Raw genomic sequence first — 26,992 nt, 5'->3', positions numbered from 1 at the left:
CTGTTTCTTAAGTGTTTACAATATAATTCTGAATGTGTACACTATAGCTTTGTGTATTGGTTTCAAGTACACTAAGTTTTGTGGATATAACAGTTTGTTGGGAAAGAATGAATGTCCTTAGTTGGACAAAAACTGATTTGCCTCATACAGAGACTATTTCTGAGACATGACAGCTTTATTGTAAGGCCTTTTTTTTTAATTTTAATAAAGAAACCACAGTTATACATTTTCATTGTACACCACTTCTTGTTTTACAGCCATATATTTCCACTTTCCAACAGGTTAAATTAACTGAAAAGGCACATGGTAATCACATATCCAGAGTTTTGCTTGAACTTATCCTGAAACTGTAAGTTACTCTGAAACTTTCTGTTGTCTTTCAGAGGCTGTCAACTTCTTGAATGTGTTTGCTATCTCCTTTATAGCTGGCATTTTATCCACCAAAGTTGCCATACATTCTGAAGAACTGTCAGGATTCTGCTCAGCCTGTAAATTCTTCCACACTAGGCCTGAAAGCAAAGGAGAAATAAATTGGTAATAGCTAACACTGAGAAAAGTACAGGCTAGACATTTGCTGGATAAAGTACCATAATATTCCTGCAGTGTGTTGAATGTGTCTGCAGGCAAGTTTGGTTGTAAAAATGACAGAATGTTGTTAACAAATCTGCCAGATGCATGTACTGTGCTCTGGGTCACAGCTTGAAATATCAGTAGCACAGTAATAAGAAGTACTTTAGCTGGCTCTTGTGAGGTAGACAGCTCGTCCAAGAGACTCTGTCGGCGATTCAACAGATGGATTCTGAAAAAGTGAAGAATTAGATATGACTGGACAAATTAAGTTAAATGTTAAATGCATACAGAAAGAAATAAATGTACCTTTCTTTCTTTTTATCTGGCTTACGTACTATCATGTCACATATTCCTTGACCCATTACAACTTCTACTGCAGACATGAAGTCTTCCACTGAACTTCCACTCAGTGACTTGTGAAGCTTCAAAAGTGGTTCCTTCATATCATTTGACGCTTCATTTATGATCTTCATTCTTGCCTGCAAAGAAATATGAATGGGGTTAGTATTATGTAACGATCTGATATTACCTAGATTGCTTCACTAAAATAATAAATGAAATTTATCACAACTGAACTACAATTCAATGAGGCTTAACCTAAGGGTGGCGAGCACCAACCAGGAGTAAATGAAATTAAAGTAGTAAGATACTAAGAGGGAAAGAAATCAGCGACTTCCAAGTCGATAGTACTGAACTAAAGGAGTAAATTACCGCATGTGTAAATTACTCCAGAGGAAATTTTTCATTTACTTCCAAAATAAATTTATTTAATCCATTACTGGTAGAGAGCACCATTGAGGAGTACACTACTATGCTAGTAACGTAAGGAGGAAATAAGGCCAAAACTTACTCTTAGGCACTAGTAGTAGTAGTAAAGTGAGAGAGTAAGGTGCAATCTTCGCATTCTGTGTATTAAGTGCCAAACTCCACGGATTACCTGGACTATGAAGAATATATGGAGATGGAGGAAGAGGTGAACATCCCAAGAATGGGGATTGTAATGGAGAGAAGAGACCCATTTGCGATGTTAACGACAGTGATTTCAAAGAACGAATTGGATTTCGTAAGGAATCTTTTGAGTTGCTGCTTGGTATACAGGAGCCGTTACTGCAACATAAATCTGACAGGAGCTGTGCCTTATCTCCTAGGCTGCAATTTCTTTGTGGATTGCGAATCCTTCACACAGGTACTTATCAAATTGCAGCATGGGAAATCATTAATATCCATCATACTACTGCTGGAAGAGCTTTTTACGGTGTGATAAACAGTTTAACTGCCTTGAAGCCACTGTATGTGTCCATGCCACAGAGCCAAGAAAATACGAGGTTAAGTCAATTATTATCCGCAATTTAGTTATATTTTGGTTTATTTTGGTAGTACTGTCATTTTACATTGACGACGCTTGCTTTGTTTATTTGTTGTTATATCTTTGCAATTTTCAAGGTGCTAGATTAGTTTCGTTATCGCTGCCATGCTGTTAATCATGGCTCCTCCACTGTCTATTTGCAGCAAAGAGGAGCAATGTTCAGTGATCCGTTTTTTGTGGTCGGAAGGCGTATCAGGGGCTGAAATTCATCGAAGACTTTCAGTACAGTACAGGAACAGTGTTTTCCTACAACGGAGTGTCTACAAATGGATTGAAAAATTCTGAAATGGTCACACAAGTGTTACACACGATGAAGGAGCCGGACGACCACTTACCGCCACAAATGAAGAATCCATTGAGCATTTATGTTAAATGATTCTCTTAGACAGACGATTAACTATTGACAAAGTGGCACATCGTCTGCAAATTTCTGCTTACGAAATCATCCACAACAGACTTGGGTTTCATAAAGTTTGTGCCAGATGGTTCCCAAAACAACTCGCACAGTTGCATGAACAAACGCGCTTGGACATCTGCAAAAAAAACATTTGGATCGCTATGGTAACAAAGGGGACAACTTCTTAGACAGGATCATTACTGGTGATACATCGTTACAAGCCGGAGAGTAAATGGCAGAGAATGGAATGGAAACATCCAAATTCAGCGTATAAGAAAAAGTTCAAGACCCAATCGTTTGCAGGAAAACGGATGCTTCCGGTTTTTTGGGATGCACACGATCCAGTACTGGAACATTATGGGGAACGGGGCACAACAATAAACAGTGTACGTTAAAGTGAGATGCTTAATGCCAGGCTAAAGCCTGCATTTCGAAGCAAACACCAAGGATTGCTGTCAAAAGGTGTTGTGTTGTTGCACAACAATGCCTGTCTGCATACTGCTGCCCACACTGCTGAAATGCTCCAGAAACTCAAATTTGTAGTTTTGTCCCTTCTGACTATCACTTGTTTAGTCCACTCAAACAGGCATTAAGGGGCTGTCGATTTGCCTCTGACGAAGCAGTGAAAGAAGCGGTGCATTCCTGGCTGGTAGCTCAACTGAGAACCTTCTTTTATGAGGGCATCAGGAAGCTTGTACAACGATGGACCAAGTGCATTGAAATGCAAGGAGACTATGTCGAAAAATGATGTTCTTGTAGTTTCCCATTTGATTACAATAAAATTTTATATCTACTTTGTGGATAATAATCGACTTACCCTTGTATATCAAAGAACAAAAGGGAATTCTACTAAACTGGTGGATTCCCAAATATCATAGGGGCTATAGATTGTGTACACATACCCACACACTGTCCTTCTGAAGCACAAGCAGAACAATACAGAAATCGCAAGAATTTCTTTTCTATCAATATACAAATCATCTGTGATGCCAATATGAAAATTTTGAAAGTGGTAAGCCGTTGGCCGGGTTCCATGTATGATGTACGCATTTGGGACAATAGTAGAGTTGCTGCAGGATTTGATAATCGACAATATGATGGGTTGCTTGTTGGAATAGTGGTTATGCTCTCTCCAAACATCTTATGACGCCTGTGGTCCGAGTCCACACAGGAGCTGAATGGCACTACAATAGAGCCCATATTGCTACCAGATGTGTAACAGGGAAGCGTTCAGTGTTTGGAAGGAACATTACCAAATTGTCACTAAAACAATGTGATTTAAACCAAACAAGTGTGGGAATGTTATTGTGGCTGCTGCAGTTGTACACAACTTTGGAATAGAAGTTAGAGATGTGTTTCACCCTGATGCTCTGGAGGTGAATGACATCAAACAATATGCATTCCAGCCAAAGGCAGATGCTGCAAGACAAACTGTCAGATTGTCTATAATACTTAACTACTTTAATTAAAATTGTGCCTTGCTTGCTAGTAAAATTAGAAGTTAGTGTAAAGACTTTTCCTTCTTAAGTGAATAAATACGCCAATGGATTGTCACCACTGCATGAAAAGTGACTCATTTTATTTATGTGTAATTTTATAATTACGTTCTGTTTTTCATTCTTTCTTTCTTGTTGTTTTTTTTTTTTTCTTCTAGGGGATTAACATTCTCATTTTATTTCTTAATTGAGTATACAAGGTCATATAATGATTTAATTATTTCTAAAAAAGGCTTATTTTATAATACTGCAAATTCAGATAAATATTAGAATGTGATGTTAGCAAAAATTAGTACTGATGCTGAAATGATAAACACAAATATTATGCCATACAAGAACATATTAACCATTTGAAAAAATATCAAGGAAATAAAAGATGTTTTAAACATATGGATATTTTCTTATTCATTCACAAAAACCCAAATTTCTTGAGCACATCGGTTGGAGAACTGGAACCTGAAGTTTGCTCCATTGCGTTTGTGAACTTATTCATAATTTCCATTTTAAGATTATGCTCTTCTTCTATGATTTCTCTTTGTCTTTTTATTAACAACATTTTTGCATTGTATTCCTCTCATATTAAACATATTTTTAAGGAATGAAGCTCATCTGCTCTTTTCAAGAACTCTCGGTTTTTCACTACAACTGCATGTTCTCTCTGTCTTTTGCTGGGCACATTGTCTGATAAGTTCCCACCAGAGATTGTAGGCCGAGGTTCATGACTATAGGATAAAGTTCCATCTATTGCAGTTTAATTGCTACCTTCAGAGTAGTTATCATCATCGAAGTTGCATGAAAGTATCACATTATCTTCAGATGTGTCACTGTCGTTAACTCTAGCTATCCCCTAGAAAACTTGCATGATCATATCAACAATCATTTGGCTTATATCGTTGACCTTTGTCTCACCTACTCCACAGCCAGTTTGAAATTATTCTCGATAACATTTAGCTTCCATTTTCTTTGCTTTCAATTTCATGCCCTTCTAAATTAATTTAAGTTGCTCTTGTGATCTTTGTGTAAGAGCTTCTGTGTTGTATTCAACGTGTATTTTTTCCCAAGCATCCTTTCCTTTTTAGCATGTTGGCATCATGGTTTTTAGATTCAATAGTAGTTATGTACTTTCTCATTATTTCAGCAACTGCTCTTTTTAATTTTCTGGTATGTTTTTTTGAACGTTTCTTGGTTACCTCCATGTTGCAGCTAGCTCGTATCTCAAACTGGTGCTTAAATTAATAAGTGTCACCAACCATCAATGGACATTGGTAGCTGTACATGGTGAGGTTAACAATAATTCGTCCATTAACAGCACGTTTCTTTTTCATAATACACAAATCTTAACATTAATTAGTACAATAGCATGTAGAGTTTCCAATTTTAATAACTCAATTTAATAATCCTTTCTAGCTTCTAAAATCATAGCGAAGAACATAAATTACACAAAAGACAATGCAATAATGACTGCCGACAATCAATATTTTCTGAGAAGTAACATCATGCACGTGCCAGCCGCGGGCAGAGATGACTTAATTCTGTAGTAAAAAGGTGTTACTACTTTAGTGACAACTAAAGAAGTAAACAGAAATTAAGCTCTCGAACAGTTACTAAATAGTGTATTACTAAAGAAGTAATTTACTAAAATACCCCAGATTAAAGAAGCAAGAGTTACTACAAGAAAAATTTATACTAGTTTGGTGCTCACCACCCTAAATGTTTAGTATTTTATTGTTGTTGTCATCTTGCTATTCAGAGGTCTCCTCATTAAAATAACCACTTGCGAGTAGGATTTTTAACTATAGATGTGTTCTTGTTTAATCAGATACATCAATCAGTCCACAGTTCATACTCTTTCGTTTCATATAAGAACTTCAAAATCTATGTTTAACTCTGAAAAACATCTGAAGAATGAAATAAAATAAAACATTTCTAGTTGAAAATTTTCACCAATATGTTTAGGAATGAAGTGATACACCCATAAAACACTGGATTCACCTTTGGATTGCACTGTGTCCAACAATGATCTAATTCACAGCAAGTCCTTGTAACAAACTCATTATTAACAGATCTCCCAGTTCTTGTGAGAACTGAACAGTTCTTTCATTTTAAATGACTCTTAAAATATATTGAGTTACATTTGAGGCACCATGAATTTTTTGAATGTTAAAGATTCTTTCAACACACACAATCACCACTTCTTAAGATTCATCATGCAGCGAATAAGCAGTAATAAAAGGTTCTCCTTTTTTTAATTTTTTATTTATTTAATTTTTGAGAGAATGTCTCAAAATTGTTATTGGTGTACTATCTGGCATCGAAAAACCATTGAATTTGGACAGAAATATTAAATGAAAAACAATACTAACACATCCTGCACCATGGTGACTGCGAATAAGAAGAAATTAGTATTCCTTTAATTTAATCAAATTCATACCGTTTTTCTGTCAACTATCAGTTATCCAAGGACTATACTGAATAAGACTAAGTTCCCCCTCCTGGCTATCATATATTTGAAGTTTATATCACTCCTTGAGAAAAAGAATCATGTGGTACGTAATACAAAAATAAGATACAATGGAAAATCCAGGAGGAAATAATGACAATATTATGAAAAAGACGGATTGCTACTCACTACAAGGAGGAGAAGCTGAGTTGCAGACAGATACAACAAAAAGACTGCTGTACATTTGAGCTTTCGGCCAAAAAGCCTTCTTCTAAAGCAGGAAACACACACAAATTCACACAAGCACATCTCAAACAACCACTGTCTTGGCTGTTGAGGCCAAACTGCATACAGTAACTGCACCTCATAGGAGAAGTGATCTGTTGGTGGTAGGCGTAAGGAGAAGGCTTGGGCAGGGAGGGGGAGGGATAGCAGGGTAGGGGAACATGCAGTGCTGCTTGTGGGAGTGTCCAGTGGGATGGCAGGAACAGGGTAGGGCTGCTACACTTCCTTCATCATAAGAATAAACCTGACATAAACAAACAAAAACGCGATGATTGGTCAGCAGCCATAGCTCTTGTACACTGCTGCTGTTCTGCTCTTAGAAGTAGGTCCAATTTATGTATTAGATATCTTGTTACTATGTCACTGTAAATGAAACTTTAAGACATTCTGAGGTATTAACAGCCACCAATGTTTTTGTTAATCATACCAGAGCTACGTAATTTTTATTTCACCAAATTGTGTACAGTCACAGTCTTTGTAAGCATTTCTTGTGCTCTGATTGTCTCGCTGTTCATACGTACCACAAAAATGAATGACACTGCTTCCTACTTCATAGTGAAACAGTAGACCATTAATGGCTAGAAACAAGTTGTTTTTAATGTTTTTCACAAGATTACAGAGAAAAATCAGCTTTGACATTTTTCTTGGCTGATGGGCAGCACTTCAAAAACTGTTGTACCCTATAATTTTTTTGTTCAGTTGGTATACATAAATCATTTAAATATGAAATTCATATGTTCACAGTTTCAAGTGTACAGCATACTTCATTTGTTTTTCAAAGACAGAAAGGTTAGAAGTGTTTCACAGCACGCTGTGATTTACGATTATTATAAAAAATGGAGCCAAGAATTTGCATCAAATTTTGTGTGAGAAATGGAATCAAATGTTCTAAGATACTTGAAATGTTGATAGTGGCATATGATGCATCTGTTATAATGGGGGAAAAAAAATGTTTACAATGATACAAGATCTTCCAAGATGGCCGAGAAGATGCCCAATGACGAACCTTGCTTTGGACGCCCCAGCATATCAACAACAGATGACAACGTTGAAACTGTGAAGAAAATTGTTTAATTGTTTTGGAAAATCGTCGAATTACTGTAAGAGAAGTTGCTGAGGATGTTAGCATATCAGTCAGCTCGTGTCGTGCAATTTTTTCGGATGTTCTGGGCACAACCTGTGTGTCATCAAAGTTTTTTCTGAAACTTCTCAATTTTGATCAGAAGAACTGCCGCATGAGCATTGCTCAGGAGCTCTTGAATGACGTTGATGATCCTGATTTGGTCAAAAGGGTCATAACTGGTGACAAAACATGGGTTTAAGATTACGATGTCGAAACCAGATACGAATCGCCCCAATGGAAGCATCCCAGAGAGCCAAGACTGAAAAAAGCATACCAAGTTTCCAAGTTTGATCAAATGTCAAAATCTTGCTAAATGTTTTTTTCTTTTTTTTTCCAAATACTGTGGCATAGCGCATCATGAATTTTTGCCTCAAGAGTCGTACGGTCAATAAGGAGTATTACATTGATATTATGCACCGTTTGCGAGAAGCAATACGCAAAAAACTCCTAGAATTGTGGAAAAACAATTCATGGCTTTTGCATCACAACAATGCACCTGCTGATTCATTGTTGCTTGTGAGAGATTTTTCGGGCAAAAACAACACAAAATCATACCTCGGCCACCATATTCAATGGATTTGGCCCCCCCTGCGACTTTTTTCTGTTCCCAAAACTAAAGAGATTTATGAAAGGATGAAGATTTTCAACGACTCCAGGCTACACCTAAAAGTGCTTCGAGGATTGGAAGAAGCATAGGGGACAACATGAATATTGATGAATAAATACATATTTTTTCATAAAAATATAAAGTCACTTTACTTTTTGAGCACACCTTGTTATGTAATTAATTCAGACTTAACCATCTTTTTTTTTTTTTTCAAGAAAAATGAACATCATCTGGTTTCTAATAACATATCACGTGCAAAATTCTGGTTTTCATTGCAAATACATATTCTTAATTATTGACATTTTATAAAAGATTGTTAAAGACTGCTGAAGTTAATAAAACACTACACAGTTTAATTTTTTGGAGATAAATGAAAAATCAAACACGCTTTGTTTGAATATGTCCATTGTTTTGTAGGACAGATGTGGTCTCACAAGAGCCAGAGTGGCAAGTGTCAAAGAAACACGGAAAACAGTAATTTTCAGTGTGTTGAGCACACTGTACAAATGCTGCATTTTTACAGTGGTCACCTTAACACTGCAATTTGAACCCAATAGAATTGATACGAGCCAAGCTAAGGGATTTGTCATGAGAAATAACAAGATATTTAAGCTGCCAAACATACTGAACTAATGCAAGAAGTTTTGTGGCATGTCACTACTGAATGATGGTGAAATGCAGAACAGTATGTCATAAAAGAGGAGGAAGGAATGTGGACTTTCTGATGGCTGGGGATTCTGCTGCTGATTGCCTCGTTATCAATGTAGCAGTACCGAAGTGTACCATATTCCTCAGAGTCTGATACGGAAGGCATTCAGAAATTATCAGACGACTGACTGTATTACCTTCAGTGGCTTCAATATTTAACTACACGGTGAAATCCCAGCAGTCCGCTTTTACTCTGGACATAGGTCATGTAGAAAAATTACCCTTTTAAAAGTCAGGGATTTTCATCACTCTTATTTTTAATTATAATGCTATGTTAGCTAAGATCGAGAGCATGTTCTGTTTTCCATCAGATCACCGATGAAGCATATCACCTGTGTTTTACCATTACTTCCTCAAGTTCAAAACTTAAATGACATCCAATGCTATATTGTTCTCTGCTCATCTCTTTTTATGTCTTTACTACAACTGTTCACATCACTGCAGGTTAGTTGATCCAGGTGGCTGGCCAGTGTCATCCAAGTTAAATGCGCCACTAAAGCTATTGTCCCATATTATTGCTGAGTCGATGTACAAATAACACACAGCATAAAACGTATCCTCATTGTCATAATTGACTGTGCTTGAGACAGCTTGGGTTCCGCTCCACGCGAAATGAAATCCAATGAGGTTTCTGCATTTAATGTTTACATGAGGTTTAGTTTTATGGTGAACCAAGTATGGATGCAGTCTGGAGGGGAACTGCTCAGCATCACAGCCTAGTGACGACCAGTCCTCCTCCAAATATATAAAGGGTCTCACTGACGCCTTTACAGACAAAATTACCCTCACAAACTTCTTCAGAAACAGATCTCCCTCGCCTTGTCCCTCCAGACATACACTGCCTCCAGCATTCCCACCATCAGGCCACAAATGATGACTTCCCTCATGACTTGGTGTCACCCAGAACTGAGGCAATTGAACTGCATTCTCCACCTGGGTTTCGATTACTTCTTGTTGCGCTCTGAAAGGAGGAATATCTACCCACTATCCTTCCTAACACTCCCACAGTATTCCACCACCCACTGAACCTACACAATATCCTTGTCAATTCCTACTCTACCCTTTCTTCCAATCCCTTGTCTCTTGGCTCATGTCTCTGCAATAGATCTACATGCAAGACCTGTCCCACACATCCTCCCACTACCACTTACCCCAGTCTGGTCACAGGCATCACCTATCCATCCCATCAAAGGCAGGGCTACCTATAAAAGCAAACTAAGCTGGCAACCACTGTGCCGCTTTCTACGTAGGCATTACAACCAACAACCTGTCTGTCCACATGAATAGCTACCAACAAACTGAAGCTGAGAGACAGCTGGAGCACCCAGTTGCTGAACATCCTGCTCAGCACAACATTCTTAGCTTCAACTACTACTTCACAGCCTGCACCATCCGAATCCTTCCTATCAACACCAGCTTTTCTGAATTGCACAGGTGTGAGCTCTCCCTGCAATATACAATGAAACCCCTATTTTATGTTATTGTGTGGTCCAGGCTTTAAAAACACAAAACTGAGGAAAATGTTAAAACGCCCTCCAAAATATGAGCAAAAACACATGTAATTTGGCATATGTGATTAAAAATCACAATCCTCTCCAATACTTTGTCTAAGTGAGGAAATTAAAAGTACAAAAACAATGTTTATACAATAATTTGTGGCAATGAATTTAATCAGTTCCTAAAACAATCAAACATGTGTAACAGCAAGTAAAAACTCAAACTCACAACAAAATTGAAACTGGTATCTGGGTAAAAGGTAATCTAGCTATTTTGCGACATTCTATGACCGCGAATTATATGTTCAAACACGCATTTTTGAGAGATCATCCTTTGTGCTCACCCATAAAAAAGTAAAAATTGATTAAAATGGTGAATTAAACCAAAAACATCACAGCAGCTTAGCAGTTAAGCCCTAAGCATAAATTTGGACACCTGCTTAATGACATATTTTATCACTATTGCTGTTATTGTTTAATGTTTTTCTTATGAGCTGCACTTCACATGCTCACCACCATTAAAGTGTTATTTTAGGCTTGTTGAGAGAAACAAAGATGTGAAAAAATGAGTTTACTTTCTCAATTGATGTTACAAGTTTATTATAGTTGGCTCGGTGAATTTCTGCGTACTGTGTAAAATGTTAATTTGAAAGAAAGCTCAGGTGCTACAGTTTCATTTTATGCCCTCTGTCACTGATGCCAATCTTTATGAGCTACAGTGTGTGGTGCAAAGTATATGCATGATTAGTGTACATAGCTGTTGCAATTGTATCATGTGTTGTTGCAACTGTATCATGTCAGATTTGAACACAAAAGTCTTTAAAATGTGCTATCGCAAAACCCTTGTTCTATTTCCACATGACATCTCCGTCATAGCACATAATTTGCACAAAAAGAGTATTTTCAGCACTTCACCAATGCTTTCGCCACAACCTGCACTCCCAACAATGAAGGGCCACACCCCCTCTACACACATCCAGTAGGCGAGCTCATTTTGCATGTATTGGTGGCTGCAATGGCTACTGCGTTACTTAATAAGTCACCGGCCAATAAGAGTTCACTAGCCTGAAATGATCGATGTTTCCTTGATTATGACTAAGCATATTCTTCAAAACTCAGACTTCAAATTTAAAAGATTGACGACATTTTGCTGCTGAACACCGTATGTGGGAAACATGTGAAAAACAATGAGACTGAATTACAAGTGGCACAAAAGGTGGTAGCTGGGACTCTTCATCAAATATTGGCTCAGTGTGCAACACTTCACATTGACACTCTTGTTTTTCCTTTACCGCAGCAACCTTGCAGTAATTGTATCATAACTGCATGGTGAAGGTAAATGTTGCAAGTTGTGCTGGCAACACCAATCATGGATTATATCAGCATTTCCTGTCTCACATCTCCCCTCTCCACAATGGCCAAAAATATTCCCCTAATTCTGCCACCACCTGTGGTGCAAGCCATATGTCTTTTGAGCCACTTGTAACTTGTTTAATGACATCAAATATCAATGGGAAGACAATGAGATGAAGTTAAGCGAGACATTGAGTATGAACTTATAATCGAGGTAAACCTTAGTTGGACAAAATGTAAAAACAGAGAATTTTTAGCATTGATCTTGTGGGTTTTTCACAGGGGCTATGCATTTGTCACAGAAAGCAAAATCGAAGTTCCACTGTATCCTGCATTCTCTTAACTGCCCCCTTGCCTCAGCCTCTGCTACTCTCTGTCCTTTACTCACCTGTCATCTTCCCTGCTCCAACTCCATCACTACACAGCCACTTCTCTCTTTTTCCATCCCCCTCCAGCACCCCCCCCCCCCCCCCCAGCTGCTGTCCCCAAATCATTTCGGCTGCACATAGCATCCCTACCCTATCCCTATCATGTGTCTGCATGCTCCCAGAAGCACCATCCTCTACCCCTTTGCTACTATCTCTCCCCCTCCCCGCCGCAGCTGGGTTTCGGAAGAAATTCTTTGATGATCTAAAGTACATGCATATGTGTGCGTGCCCCCCCCCTCACACACACACACACACACACACACACACACACACACACACGGGAGGCATGACATGTGCATGGGCTAAGCATGTGATACACAGGTACTGGAGATGATAAGATGCAGTGCATGATGAAGAAGGTGTGAAGATGTGGATTGGAAGGCATGGCAGGATGGAGGGAGATGAAACTGTTCAGTAGAGGGTGTGGAGACAACGAATTATCTGAAGTAAGGGCATCCTACCCAACATCTTTCCCACCATTCCTAAAGTGGCATTCCATCATCCGCCAAACCTGCGCAACATCCTGGTCTATCCCTTTGCCACTCCCACTCCCAACCTCTTGCCACAAATGTCATATGTCTGTAGAAGACTTGCCTGATTCATCTACCCAGCACTTCCTACGCAAGTCCTGTCACAGGTTTATACTATTCCATCAAAGACAGTGCCACCTGTGAAAGTAGCAATGTTATATACAGTAGTGGAAATCAGTATAAAGTGAAAGATATTTATAGGAAAACTACTATTGTCAGTTGGCATAGTTGCACAGTGTACATGCAGTAGTATGAGATCCAATATACTGACAAATGCAGTCAAATGGTATCACATTCGATGTCAGTAGCACAGTATATAACAAAATATCAGTGATTAAGTTGGTAGAGGATGAAACTCGACATAAAGGCAGTTGGCCCCGTGTGGTGTTACTGTGTGCGTACATGCCTTTCCTGCCAATAGAAGAGAGATACCATTAGTGACAATGCATATTGTGTACATAAACCACGAATGTGACATAGCCATGCGGCAAACATTTATCGTGCGACGAAAAAGCAAAAATTGAAGTGTACAAGGAAATGGGACACTCCAATTGTCAAATCACCAAGAAGTTGAAGCATTCAAGTGCAGCAATTTATTATTTCACTATATTCAGCACATGATATGGACAAAATGGAAATCATGGACAAAGTAGAAAATTATCAGAGGCATCAATACGATTACTTCAGTACAAAGCAAGGGCCACAAACCATCATTCATCTCAACTTGTTGCTGATTTACAGTTACCAGGAACTGCCAAATCTGAATTACATATTTTTTCAAATGGCAAAACACCTTGCATTCAAGAAATGACTGCAGAAATATGTTCTAACACCTGAACATAAACAGGCTAGCTTGGAACTTGCTGAAAACCACACGTCATGGACTCCAGAATGGGATAAAGTGATCTTCAATGATGAGAAGAGGCTTAATTTAGGTGGTCTGGATGGATTTAAATATGACTGACATGATCTGAGAACAGATCAGCAGGAAAGAATGAGCAGAAATTTTAGTGGTGGAAGTGTTATGATTTAGGCAGCATTCTGCACGAAAGATAAATTGCAGCACATTGTTTCGGTGCACACTAGAATGAAATCAAATATGTACATTGAGATGCTAGAGACAGAATGGATTAGAATGTATGACGACCTATGGGACAAAAGTCTAGTTTCAACATGGAAATGCATCTGTGCAGATTCCTGCACAACCAAGAATGGATTGGAGGCAATGATATCAATCTCTTGTCCTTGCCTGCATGCGACCTGGATTTAAACACCATTGGGAAATGTTTGGGGAACACTCTCGAGGCATGTTTATCACAATGGAACGCAATTTGAGACCGTATGTGAGCTGAAATGACCGATACGAGAAGAGTGGGCAGCACCTGCACTACAAGAAGTACAAACCCTAACACAATCAATGCCAAAGAGAATTTTTTGAGGTATTTAGGAAGAACAGAGGTTAGGCAAAGTACTAACAATGCATTTACACAACAGGACAGTGAGTGCCTTTATATCAGTTTCCATCCAGGAAATGCAAATGTCTTATTTTATTACTCATGTTATGAAAGAAACTATGTAGTTCCATCATGACTGTTTATGTCTTATATGCATCTACTACTTTCATAATAAATTTGACACGAGAATGGTTCAAACACTGTATTGCTTTTGTAGGAACCCTACCTTTATACTGATTTCCTCTACTGTGCCAACTCTGCTGCAATCAATGCACATCTGTTTGTACCAGCACAACAACCATCTAGCTGTTCACCAGGATGAAAGGCCACCATCAAATCTTGGCCAAGAACAAAGTTGACCTCACAGTGGCATAACAGACTCCTGAGCACAACATGTTTTGAGTTCAATGGATGCTTTACAGCCCATGCTGTTTGGAGCCTTCCCTCCAGCACCAGCTTTTCTGAACTACACAGATGGCAGTTACCCTTACAACACATCCTTCACTCTCGAAACCCTCCTGGCCTCAATCTCTGCTAACTCACTATTCTCATATCCTCTACCCAACAGTCCCCCCTCGGTCCCATCACTATGTTAAAGCCACTCCTCCATATCATCTTAACTATGCACCACATCTCGACATCTCGCTGGCTCCGGTACACATTATCACATGCCTAGCTGTCCATTTGCCACTCCTTCCTGTTTTCCTAGCCAGCAAACCTTTTGCCTCTCTTTGAGCCACTAGCTACTCATCTGTAACGCTTCTCCCCGATTTTTCTCCCTTAACCCATCTCGTGCAACACAATCCCCATCCCACCCTAGTCCACCTACCAAAATGCAATCCTGGCAAGCGCACTTACGTTCTCTTTTGTATGTGCCTATCAACAACTCATCACTTCTGCTATAAGGTGTGTGGCCTCCTTCATTCTTAAATTATTTTCTAAGTACTAGCCCTAATCTGTCTCACAAAGTAGTTAAGGAAGGGTGTAAAATAAAGAAAAATCACTAGAAGGTTAACTAGTGTGACGCAAGGAAGGAAAAGTTTAAAATAATTTTAATAACAATATTAAACTGAAAGTGAGGCACAAATAAATGAAAATAGATTTCCAAAAGACATGACTTTCATTACATATATGTCAGTACGTGCAGTAGAGTGTCTTATGTTTAATATCTGAATTAAAATGAAAAGAGACAATGATCTTACACAACATACTGGGTCCAAATTACAGAGATGAAATCTACACTTTAAAAAATCCATACCAAAAATATATTACAAAGTAGAAAAAAATTGACACAAATTGTAAAACCAGAGTTTGTTTGTATGATCATACAAAGAACGAATTACTCTAAATTAACAAAATGTGTCACCACCATCTGTGATTCAAAACCAAAACAACAATGCCATGACATATAAACATTTGGGTATACAATAAGATGCACAAAACTGAAACAGTTTTAGAAGTTCTATAGGCCTTCTACAGAACTTTCTGAGTGTGGCTATAAGAAGATTAGAGAGAGAGAGAGAGAGAGAGAGAGAGAGAGAGAGAGAGCGCGCGAGAGAGAGAGAGCGAGAGAGAGAGCGCACAAAAATAAGAACAGTTGTCGTAATGGTTGTAAGCTATCATGATCATTACATGGCTGACTAACGAATTATTATTATTATTATTATTATTATTATTATTATTATTATTATTAGCAATAGCAGTGCTATAAAAAGAAGAACAAGAAATTACCTCTGCTGTTAGCTCCTTTGTTAAGTCACACTGAAGCATATTTTCCTGTGCAACATATGTAAAAAGATCAGTAACTATGTCAGTGCATAGACTCTTCAAGAGATATTTTGTTAATTGTTGCTGTAAATCTTTGTCACTAAAAGAGCGGAGCCCTTTTTCAAATAATCGTACATCGATCAATAGATTGTTCAGTTTCTCCTGTAATTCACTATGGGTTTTTCGACGATTCTGTGCAGTAGAAGCCATGCTGCTTTCAAATATTTTCTGGGCTGCTGCTTCAGCTTGGTTGTTTAAGGTACTGTAGAACAATAGCAATTTAATAATTTGCTGTTTTAAGGAACCAATCTTCAAATTTAAGACATTTCTTTACAGTAACAGACATCAGATGCATCATGAACATGTAAACTCTTGCTGGAGGACAAATTTAAGTCAAGACACTACATAAATGTTCAAATATCAAACATTGTACATAAAATTATGATAAGGCAATAGCCTGCTGGCAGGATGTATTTGACTATTTTGTTACATACACACTACAAACTTGCTTACAAAAAGAAACTTATATGGAGCCGTATAAAATATATATACTGAAATAAACTCAACTTTCTCTAACATTTTTATTTTCTTCTTCCGTCAGTAATCAATCATATGACTGGAATCAAACAATTCTCCAGTTCTTTCCATTTTGTGCCATGTTATCCATACCAAATTTGAGTAATTAAAATTTTGAAAACATGTATTGCTTGCTTCAATTCCTGTCATTTTCTGTAATTAACATGCTCTACTACTCTTTCAGTACCCCAGTTCATTAACCTGGATGTCATCTGCTCTCATTTGCCTTAATTATAAATATCTTGTTGTGATACAATATACTAAGAAGTTTATGAACACCTCTTTATGAGCTCTTTTCTTTACCTTTTCAACTATAATATCTCACTAACTTCTTGTTCAATTCCAGACAAGTAACTTTTGCCATAAAACTATTTTCTTTAAGAATGTTTAGCTTGTTTCTGTCCTCAACATTGCTTCTATATTCTTACACAATGCCACTTTCCTGCAAAGTGATGTTCTGTTGTCCATTCAATCTACGTACAACCAGCAGTCAAATGAAAACTGAACACCCACCTCAATACAACCACGGAATAGTTTGATTCAAAAGTAATCACCACACGCATTAGGATGTTTATCCCACTGGGAGATGAGATAATCAATTCCTGCTTTGGTGAAGGAGGTCAGTCGTTAAGGGATCCACAACTGCACCCACTCTTGTACTTCCTCATCTAACTGCAACTGCTATCCAAGCAGCCAAAGATGTGAAAATCACATGGTTAAGCATCTGGGCTGTACGGAGGATGTTGCAATGTTTCCCAACCAAATCACTGAAGCGTAGGCTTCATCCGATTGTCAGTGTGGGCCGGGCATTATCACGCAACAAAGTAAGTCCATCCGACAGCATACCTGGGCATTATGACTTCATAGTCTGTTGCACTTTCTGCAAAGTGTCTTCATAGCACAGCAAATTGATTGTGGTTCCACACCCAAGGAACTCAATGAGCACACGGCCCCTGCAGTCACACAAGAAGGCAGTATGTATACAAGGCCAAGAAAAAAAAATCCTGGATTGTTCCTGGATTTCCTGGTTAAAATATGCTTTTTACTGGATGCAAATACACTTTCTCTATGTTAAATAATGTGTTTCAAAAATATCTTGGATGCGGCAACAATACGTACACTCCATATTTTCTTATTATGAAAGTATAAATACAACCTGCACCATGTTAGTTTCCGAAGCACTGACGTCGAGATTGCTATGTCCTTTTGTTAGCCGATCATAGTTCACATCATGTGTTCTCGCCAACCAATGACAGCAGACATTCAGAGCATATGACACGTGATGTAGACAGCCAATAGGAACATCACTTAAGTAGCGCAACCACAAAAATAGAAAGAGTTAAAGGTTTAAATTAACATATGAGGGTTGGAACTTAATTAGTGGCAACTATTTATTCACAACCAATACAAAAGAGTTACACGTTTGCACCTGTTACTGTCCTTCAGTAGTCCCCAGCATTGTGCAGAACCTGTTCCCAATGACGTGGAAGGCGTATTGTACCGTTAGCAAAGCCTGTTCTGTTGATGGTGCAAATGGAGCGGTCTAAAGTTAAGGTGATTCTCGTGTACAACTGTGATGGTGTAATCCTAATGCATTACATTCCTCCCCGGCAGACCGTCAATGCACAGTATCACTGTTTGTTTTTGGAGAATCACCTGTGCAACCCCCCCATCATTTTGCATGACAATGCACGGGTGCATACAGTGCAAGCTGTGGCTGCTCTGTTCGGTCGATGGGACAGGGAAGTATTGTACCACCCACCATACTCCCCGGTCTTAAGTCCTTGTGACTGATTCTGAAGACGAAGGAACCACTTCGTGGCATTTGCTTCAGAGATTCGACAGGCAGTAGATTGAGCTGGATGCTATTCTCATCACTCAACACAAGTTAGAAGATCCAGTTCTGCATGAGATACTACACCGAACACAGGTATGGTGGCTGGCCAACCAGAAACAGCTCCAGCATCCAGAGGTAGAAGCATATCAACATCATGAACTCTCAGTTCTCAGTGGGGTCATCCTCTTTCATGGAGACAACAAGTGAACCTGGGTTGTCATACTCCCCATTCAACAGAAACGAGTCCAACCTTCTTCACGTAGGACTTTGGGGAGAGTTTCTAACTATATGGTTGGGGTGACAGCACATCTATCGGCGATGCACGGATGGAGACATCACCACTATGGTTACGGCTTGTCATACTTGTCAAACCAAGCAAGCAGCAACACACCGAAGGTTTTTTTCCTGGTTGGAGATGTTGGACATGCAATCCTGTATCCACTTTGATTTTGAGAGCTCCTTATTAGTTCATACACAGTTGATCCCAGTGAACACTGATACAGGTTTCCCATATGCCTCTCGAATAGCAAATACTTCTGATCATGAAACTTTCCACATCCTTTCTTGCAACTTTTTTTTTACTGAGGGCCTACCCGCGATGCATAACTGTTCACAATTTTCATATGCGGAGTTCACCACCTTCTTCGCAAAAAATGGTATTGAGCTTATTCGTAGAGCTCCATTCCATCCAGCCTCTAATGACCTGGCCGAACATCCCATTTGCATATTTAAGACACAAATGTCTAAGCTGACTGTTCACCATCCTGTCAAAGTAGCATTGCCCCTCTTTTTGGCTTTTTACTGATCTGCTCTGCAACATGGTTCATCTCCAACTGAGTGTCTATAAGAGCACTTACATCGTTATCTGGCTTCCGTACTGCTTCCGGCACACCAAAATCCTCCCAGTGAGCAACAAAGGCAGTACCATTTTCCTGTCCACAGCCCAGTGTGGGCTCTGGCTTTTCTTAATGGACTTGGGCAATGGGGGCCCCAGTTGTGTCTCTTGCTTGCTGGGGCTATTGATAATTTAAGTCACACTCTTCACCAGCACGGTGTTTCGAAAACATACCAATCATCTTGCCATGGGGGCTATTCAGGTCCCTCTACCTCCCCACCTCCTTTGTTCACAGATGTGGCACCTTCATTGTAGCATGGCCAAATCCAGTTGCCCTCAGAATGATCTTCCACTTCCTCTGCAGTGCTGGCCAATGCTCCACCTACAGAGATGGAAATGCACCCCATCCTTTCAGTGCCACCAGAACCACTGTTGATCTTGACAGCCCCATTGGAGGTTGACATGTGCTGTGCTTTATCTTTGCTATTGGGGGGGGGGGGGGGGGGCAAAAGGTATAATATATCTCAGCCAAGTGGGTACACACATCAGTCACCTGTGGAATATATCTTTCAGGTGGGTCCCGAAATGAGTATGGGCTAGCCTGCTGGCCACCAAGCAGAGTCCAGGTCACACCACTAGCCACCAGGAGACATCAGATATGCCCCTAGAGCTCGCAACATACACAGACTAGTATACTGAACACAGACATGGGACAAACTAGTGCACACAGTTTTCTGCCAAAGGTAGCCCCACTCAAGGTTGCACACACACCACAGGAGGCAGTCTTCACTGAGTAAGAGCTGAGAGTAATCATTCATCCACAATTAGGGGCTTACTCCAGTGCATCCAGGAAGACGCATCACAGTCCACTGCCGTTACACTGCTGATTCTTCCCCCTGGAGCAACCACTACACTCCAGACCATTACCACCAGTCCATGTGTGGCCTACGAAGTTGTATCACAAGTCTGGATCTGTAAATCATACTGGTTGTTGATTTTGGCTGTAATAATCTCTGAAACTCTCACTTGTTGTGGACACTGACTGCAAATGATTATATCAAACTCCAGAAAATATAACTGATATACTTGTTTATTTTCTGCTCTATGTTGACAGCCAAATTCAGGCTGGTTTAAGTAATTTTCCATATCGACTTTCTGACAGACTAGTTAGTGGCGATATTCATGTTGTTCTATTAGAATTGGCCTTCTGCCAAGAGCTATTTTGTGATCTGAGTATTTAGTCAGAAAATTTTTGTTATTGTTGTAATTCGACCATCAGCCAATTATTGTTTCTTATTTCAGCCTTGAGCCATGGTCACCAACACTATAAAGGAATCTATGTTTACTGGCAGGAAATTAACTTTGTTTCTTTACATTCTGAGAACTGTTCTTGTCCACTGACTGTAGATATGATGCATCAATCAATACAATGTAGTGATACATCCAACTCCTTGAATGAGGAGTATCACGTTCTTAAATACAAACGTCAGAGAAAAGATGTTAGTGACAGTAGTCAATAAGTGGTTAGCACCCCACTGTTGGGAGGTGCTTTAAATCGTAGGTGCTGATACCACAGCTAACAATCCAGTGACTGTATGGAAGGGGGTAGTAGTCACACGACCCTACCTACTGAGATGGAGATAAGAGTTCCATGGAAAGGGCAGTGGGGAAAAAGGAGCTCCATGAAACCTAAGAACGTGAAATGTCAAAGACAATGAATGTATTGCAACTGAAGTTGAATAAGAGCTCTGTTATATACATAGCACGGAGAGGCAGTATATGAATTGGTAGCTGTCCCCATATATCATGTATTAAGTTGTAATTTTGAAGATAATATAAGAAGGTGAATTGAATCTCACTTCTTATTTATGTCAAGGAGTGAAAGAGAATGACAAATTAATTTTCAGCTGTTTTATCTGCAGTCTGTAAGGAGGAAGTCTGAACAAAGTTAATAATATTTAACAGCAACCAAATGTTCAGTAAGCAACATTCATTGTATATAAAAGGAGTGTTCATGTGGCAATTTATTTAAGGCTTGGTGCATGAAGTGAAGTATAACAACCACCATGCAGGCCACAACAACCTGAAACACTTCAACAATTAGGCATACATCTGGTGATGTCATTAAGCATGGCACAGAGTGATACGTCTGTCGGTGCCAAGTCACCTGGGTAAACAGCAGCAGCATTTTTAGGACTGTCGCAGACCATCTCGGCCACACTTGTCTACGCCAGCTGATATGTATCATGTGCTCTCCTGTGGACTAATTTACAGCAACCTTTTGAAACTTGCTGAAACCATGGACATTGACATTTGGCTTGAACACAGACATTTCTATACTCCTAATGCAGTGCAGAATCCATTCTCCACTTCACTACATTTCGCCTGCTGTGCGTGCACCAACAGCATGTGTGGGCAATGAAAGCGGTTCATATTAAGAGAAATTCCCAGCATGACAAAGTTACAATGCTTTCCAGCATTGTAGTGAAGTGCTCATAAGAATGCAGCAGTGCAATAGATTCTTTGCAGAGAGAGAGAGAGAGAGAGAGAGAGAGAGAGAATCACCAGTGTGCTGTGTGTCTCTGTCCCACACCTCATGCTCCTACTGTTGCCTACCCTGGTAACTGGCTATGCTGTAATGAGTGCTACACCATACCACTGTTTATGCTCCTGACTCTCCTTAGCAGCATTTACATCTTAGAAAACTACTGCTGTCACTTCTTAACTAAATACTTTTTGTATTTGCTTTATGCCACCCATCATGAACAATACACTGGCTAAGTAACCTTCCATACCTAAACTAAGATGAAAATCCACACTAAATGATCTATATGGACCTCTATGCACGTTACAGGCAGACATGGGAGGATGACACTATTGACTGAAGTGTCATATGGTACACTGCTCCTTGGCTACTGTGCTCTGCCCCACCAGCTGCCTTCTTATGTGCACATCATTATAAATGTTTAAGATAATCAGTAAATTTCCAGAGTACTTTAATTGCCAACTCTAGAAGTATTTTTATCTTCTTCATTCAAGAAGTGTCAGGATGTTTTATTTACTGTAATTTATTAGTATCTGATTAGTGTGGTGGAAAAAGCAGATTTACAACATTTACTTATATTTATTCCCAACCCAACCCTTTCCACTCTCTTGCCCTAACTGTCAACAGATCCTTTTAATTATCCATTCCTGATCTCAATAAATTTATGTCCTAAACATTTTACTCCATTTTCCCATTTCTTCATTCAGCCCCTGCAGTTTGGTGACTGATATCCTCTCAATCTGAAGTTTCCCCACTGCCACCCACAGACATACGACTCTCCTCCTGCCTCCTGGCGCTTCCCTAACCCTCTTGGTACCATAAATCTTACCCCCACTAACACACTATATTCCTTTCTGTTACATCTCTTACATCCACATGTCCATGTTAATATTCATTAACAGTTAGTGTTGCTATGGCCCACAGATGCTAGTGCAGAACAGCACACTAAGAACACAACTGACTCAACCAACTTTCGAGTATTGCCCATCAGTCTGGTATCTGTATCTAGTAGGATTAATAGAGGAGATAAAGAGTTGATCCAAGGGAGAGCTGTACATTTTGCCAGGGGTTTGTTTACTACACACAAGAGCATTATGACACTGCTTGTCCAACTCCAGTGGCAGATCACAAAAAAGTATAGTTTATTCTGGATAGGTGCTCTGTTAAAAATCTGGTAATATATGTTTCAGGATGAGTCAAGCAACACCACACAAGATTACCATGAAGGAAAGTAACAGAAAACTGAGCTATATGGAGGCTTATTGGCAGTTCTTCACATACTCCATTCACAAATTCAAAGGTAAGAGGGAAATAGTAGTGGTACACACTGTTAAGTGGCTTGCAGAAAACTGACGTTGTATGGGAAGAATAAAATCTAAGCTCTGATTATGATTATCTGACCTTTCTGTGTGCCTATGTGCCACACGAGGTACATCTGTGAGTGAGTGACTGAATTTCTCCAACTTTTTTGCCAGTTATTTCTGTCTTGGAATTTTCATTTTATAATGAAAGGATCCTTCCCTAATTTCATACCCTTTCCTACTGTGTGCTTATTCATCACCAATGTTTTTTCTCTCAGTTCATCCACTGCTTCACACCCCAGAGATGAAATTCTAATGTGTCCATGCAAGACCACTCATCAAAAAACAAAAAATTAGTTATTTTTACAAAAAGATAATTATTTTTATTTGTATCAGAAGATTTTTCCTCTGGAACATCTGGAATATTTTAAATTACTTGGTAGCATATGAATTTGCTGTGTCTCCCTTAATAGTTCAAAAAACCATTCTTTACTTTATAGCATGGCAAATTCCCAATGGAACTATTCCAGTTTAACACTTTTCTACAAAGTGTATCTTCTATAACTAAATATAGGAAAAACTATGACTCATCTGTGTGGTCTCCCATATAAAGTCACTGGACAAAATATTAGTCATACTTTAAAAGAGGTCATCGGCCACAGTAGAATGTCACTGTAAATGGTGTACAAGGTGTGGCTAGAAAAAAACCGGACTAGTACTGGTGAAACAATAAAACGAATGCAATAAGGCTGAAAGTCGCGTGGCCTGTCACGTGACTCTCGCTCCGCCTACTGCTCGAGTTTCATCTGCCTCCTGCACTCAGTCTGCCCGTGGCGTCTGTTTTAAGTAGTTGACGTTTTGTCTGTGCGTCGGAAAATGTTGAGTGTACAGAAAGAACAGCGTGTTAACATCAAATTTTGTTTCAAACTAGGAAAATCTGCAAGTGAAACGTTTGTAATGTTACAACAAGTGTACGGCGATGATTGTTTATCGCGAACACAAGTGTTTGAGTGGTTTAAACGATTTAAAGATGGCCGCGAAGACACCAGTGATGACACTCGGACTGGCAGACCATTGTCAGCAAAAACTGATGCAAACATTGAAATAATCGGTAAACTTGTTCCTTGTCAACACCTGTTAACTCAGACACTGCTCTGATTGTTAAACGGCGATCTTGTCGAACAAGTTTACCGATTTTTTCAATGTTTGCATCAGTTTTTGCTGACAATGGTCTGCCAGTGCGAGTGTCAACACTGGTGTCTTCGCGGCCATCTTTAAATCGTTTAAAACACTCAAACACTTGTGTTCACGATAAACAATCATCGCCGTACACTTGTTGTAACATTACAAACGTTTCACTTGCAGATTTTCATAGTTTGAAACAAAATTTGATGTTAACACGCTGTTCTTTCTGTACACTCAACATTTTCCGACGCACAGACAAAACATCAACTACTTAAAACAGACGCCACGGGCAGACTGAGTGCAGGAGGCAGATGAAACTCGAGCAGTAGGCGGAGCGAGAGTCACGTGACAGGCCACGCGACTTTCAGCCTTATTGCATTCGTTTTATTGTTTCACCAGTACTAGTCCGGTTTTTTTCTAGCCACACCTTGTAGAGCTGATACCAATTCTTCACCATAGATATACACTAAAGCACCAAAGACACTGGTATAGACATGTGTATTCAAATACAATGATATGTAAACAGGCAGTAGATGGCACTGTGGTCGGCAATGCCTCTATAACACAACAGTTATTTGGCGCAGTTGTTAGATTGGTTACTGCTGCTACAATGGCAGGTTATTAAGATTTATGTGAGTTTGAACGTGGTGTTATAGTCAGTACATGAATGATGGGACACAGCACCTCCGAGGTAGAGATGAAGTGGGGATTTTCCCATACAACCATTTCACAAGTGTACCGTGAATATCACGAATCCAGTAAAACATCCAATCTCCAACATTGCTGCCGCCGGAAAAAGATCCTTCCAGAGTGGGATCAACAATAACTGAAGAGAATCATTCAATGTGAAAAGTGCAACCCTTCCGCAAACTGCTGCAGATTACAATGCTGGGCCACCAACAGGTGTCAGCATGTGAAACGTTCAACGAAACAACATCGATATGGGAGCCGAAGCCCACTCTTGTACCCTTGATGACTGCACAACGCAAGCTGTATGCCTCACCAAGGCCCATCAACATTAACATTGGACTGCTGATGACTGGAAACATGTTGCCCAGTCAGACGAGTCTCATTTCAAATTGTATCGAGTGGATGGACGTGTACGGGTATGGAGACAACCTCTTGAATCCATGGACCCTGCATGTCAGCAGGGGACTATTCAAGTTGGTGGAGGCTCTGTAAAGCTGTGGGGCATGTGCAGTTGGAGCGATATGGGACCCCTGATATGTCTAGATATGACTCTTGACAGGTGACACGTATGTAAGCATCCTGTCTGATGATCTGAATCCATTTATGTCCATTGTTCATTCCAACAGACTTGGGCAATTCCAGCAGGACAATGCGACACCCACACGTCCAGAATTGCTACAGAGTGGTTCTAGGAACGTCCTTCTCAGTTTAAGCACTCCTCTGGCCACCAAACCCCTCAGACATGAACATCACTGAGCATACCTGGGATGCCTTAAAATGTGCTGTTCAGAAGAGATCTCCACCCCCTCATACTCTTACGGATTTATGGACAGCCCTGCACGACTCATCATGTCAATTCCTTCCAGCATTACTTCAGACATTTGTCAAGTCCATGCCACGTCATGTTGCGGCACTTCCGTACGCTTGTGGGGGCTCTGCACAGTATTAAGCAGGTGTACCAGTTTCTTTGGCTCTTCAGTGTATGTCAGTACAGTGGTGTGTGTGTGGTGTGAGAGTGTGTGTGCGTGTGTGTGTGTGGGGGGGGGGGGGGGGGGGGGGGGGTTGCGCACGCAGATCCATTGTATGCAACCAGTGCAGTAAAATGGGCTCATATGGTGATGTAACAGAATGACAGAAAGGAACTGTCACATTTGGGCACGCGCATGACCATACTGTGAATGATGTTGCTCAGTTTGTTGGTGTATCAACATCAACATCTACATCTACATCTACATCTACATCTACATTTATAATCCGCAAGCCACCCAACGGTGTGTGGCGGAGGGTACTTTACGTGCCACTGTCATTACCTCCCTTTCCTGTTCCAGTCGCGTATGGTTCGCGGGAAGAACGACTGTCTGAAAGCCTCCGTGCGCGCTCTAATCTCTCTAATTTTACATTCGTGATCTCCTCGGGAGGTATAAGTAGGGGGAAGCAATATATTCGATACCTCATCCAGAAACGCATCCTCTCGAAACCTGGCGAGCAAGCTACACCGCGATGCAGAGCGCCTCTCTTGCAGAGTCTGCCACTTGAGTTTATTAAACATCTCCGTAACGCTATCACGGTTACCAAATAACCCTGTGACGAAACGCACCGCTCTTCTTTGGATCTTCTCTATCTCCTCCGTCAAACCGATCTGGTACGGATCCCACACTGATGAGCAATACTCAAGTATAGGTCGAACGAGTGTTTTGTAAGCCACCTCCTTTGTTGATGGACTACATTTTCTAAGCACTCTCCCAATGAATCTCAACCTGGTACCCGCCTTACCAACAATTAATTTTATATGATCATTCCACTTCAAATCGTTCCGCACGCATACTCCCAGATATTTTACAGAAGTAACTGCCACCAGTGTTTGTTCCGCTATCATATAATCATACAATAAAGGATCCTTCTTTCTATGTATTCCCAATACATTACATTTGTCTATGTTAAGGGTCAGTTGCCACTCCCTGCACCAAGTGCCTATCCGCTGCAGATCTTCCTGCATTTCGCTA

General features: G+C 39.9%; 1 protein-coding gene across 1 annotated transcript in view; it reads right to left on the bottom strand.

Annotated features, from left to right (window-relative positions):
* Positions 1-214: 214 nt before the first annotated feature.
* Positions 215-26,992, bottom strand: part of LOC126473472 (E3 UFM1-protein ligase 1 homolog) — a 56,806-nt gene continuing 30,028 nt past the window's right edge. Inside the window, exons 10-13 of the mRNA XM_050100547.1 lie at positions 15,985-16,282; positions 877-1,049; positions 588-799; positions 215-509 (exon numbers count right to left, since the gene is read on the bottom strand). Coding sequence (XP_049956504.1) covers positions 355-509; positions 588-799; positions 877-1,049; positions 15,985-16,282 — 838 coding nt within the window. The 3' untranslated portion in view covers positions 215-354. The remainder of the gene's footprint in view (positions 510-587; positions 800-876; positions 1,050-15,984; positions 16,283-26,992) is intronic.

The sequence above is a fragment of the Schistocerca serialis genome, chromosome 4, assembly GCF_023864345.2.
Source record: "Schistocerca serialis cubense isolate TAMUIC-IGC-003099 chromosome 4, iqSchSeri2.2, whole genome shotgun sequence".
Classification (NCBI taxonomy): domain Eukaryota; kingdom Metazoa; phylum Arthropoda; class Insecta; order Orthoptera; family Acrididae; genus Schistocerca; species Schistocerca serialis.
The sequence above is the reverse complement of the archived record's forward strand: the minus strand, read 5'-3'. Positions and strand labels throughout refer to the sequence as shown.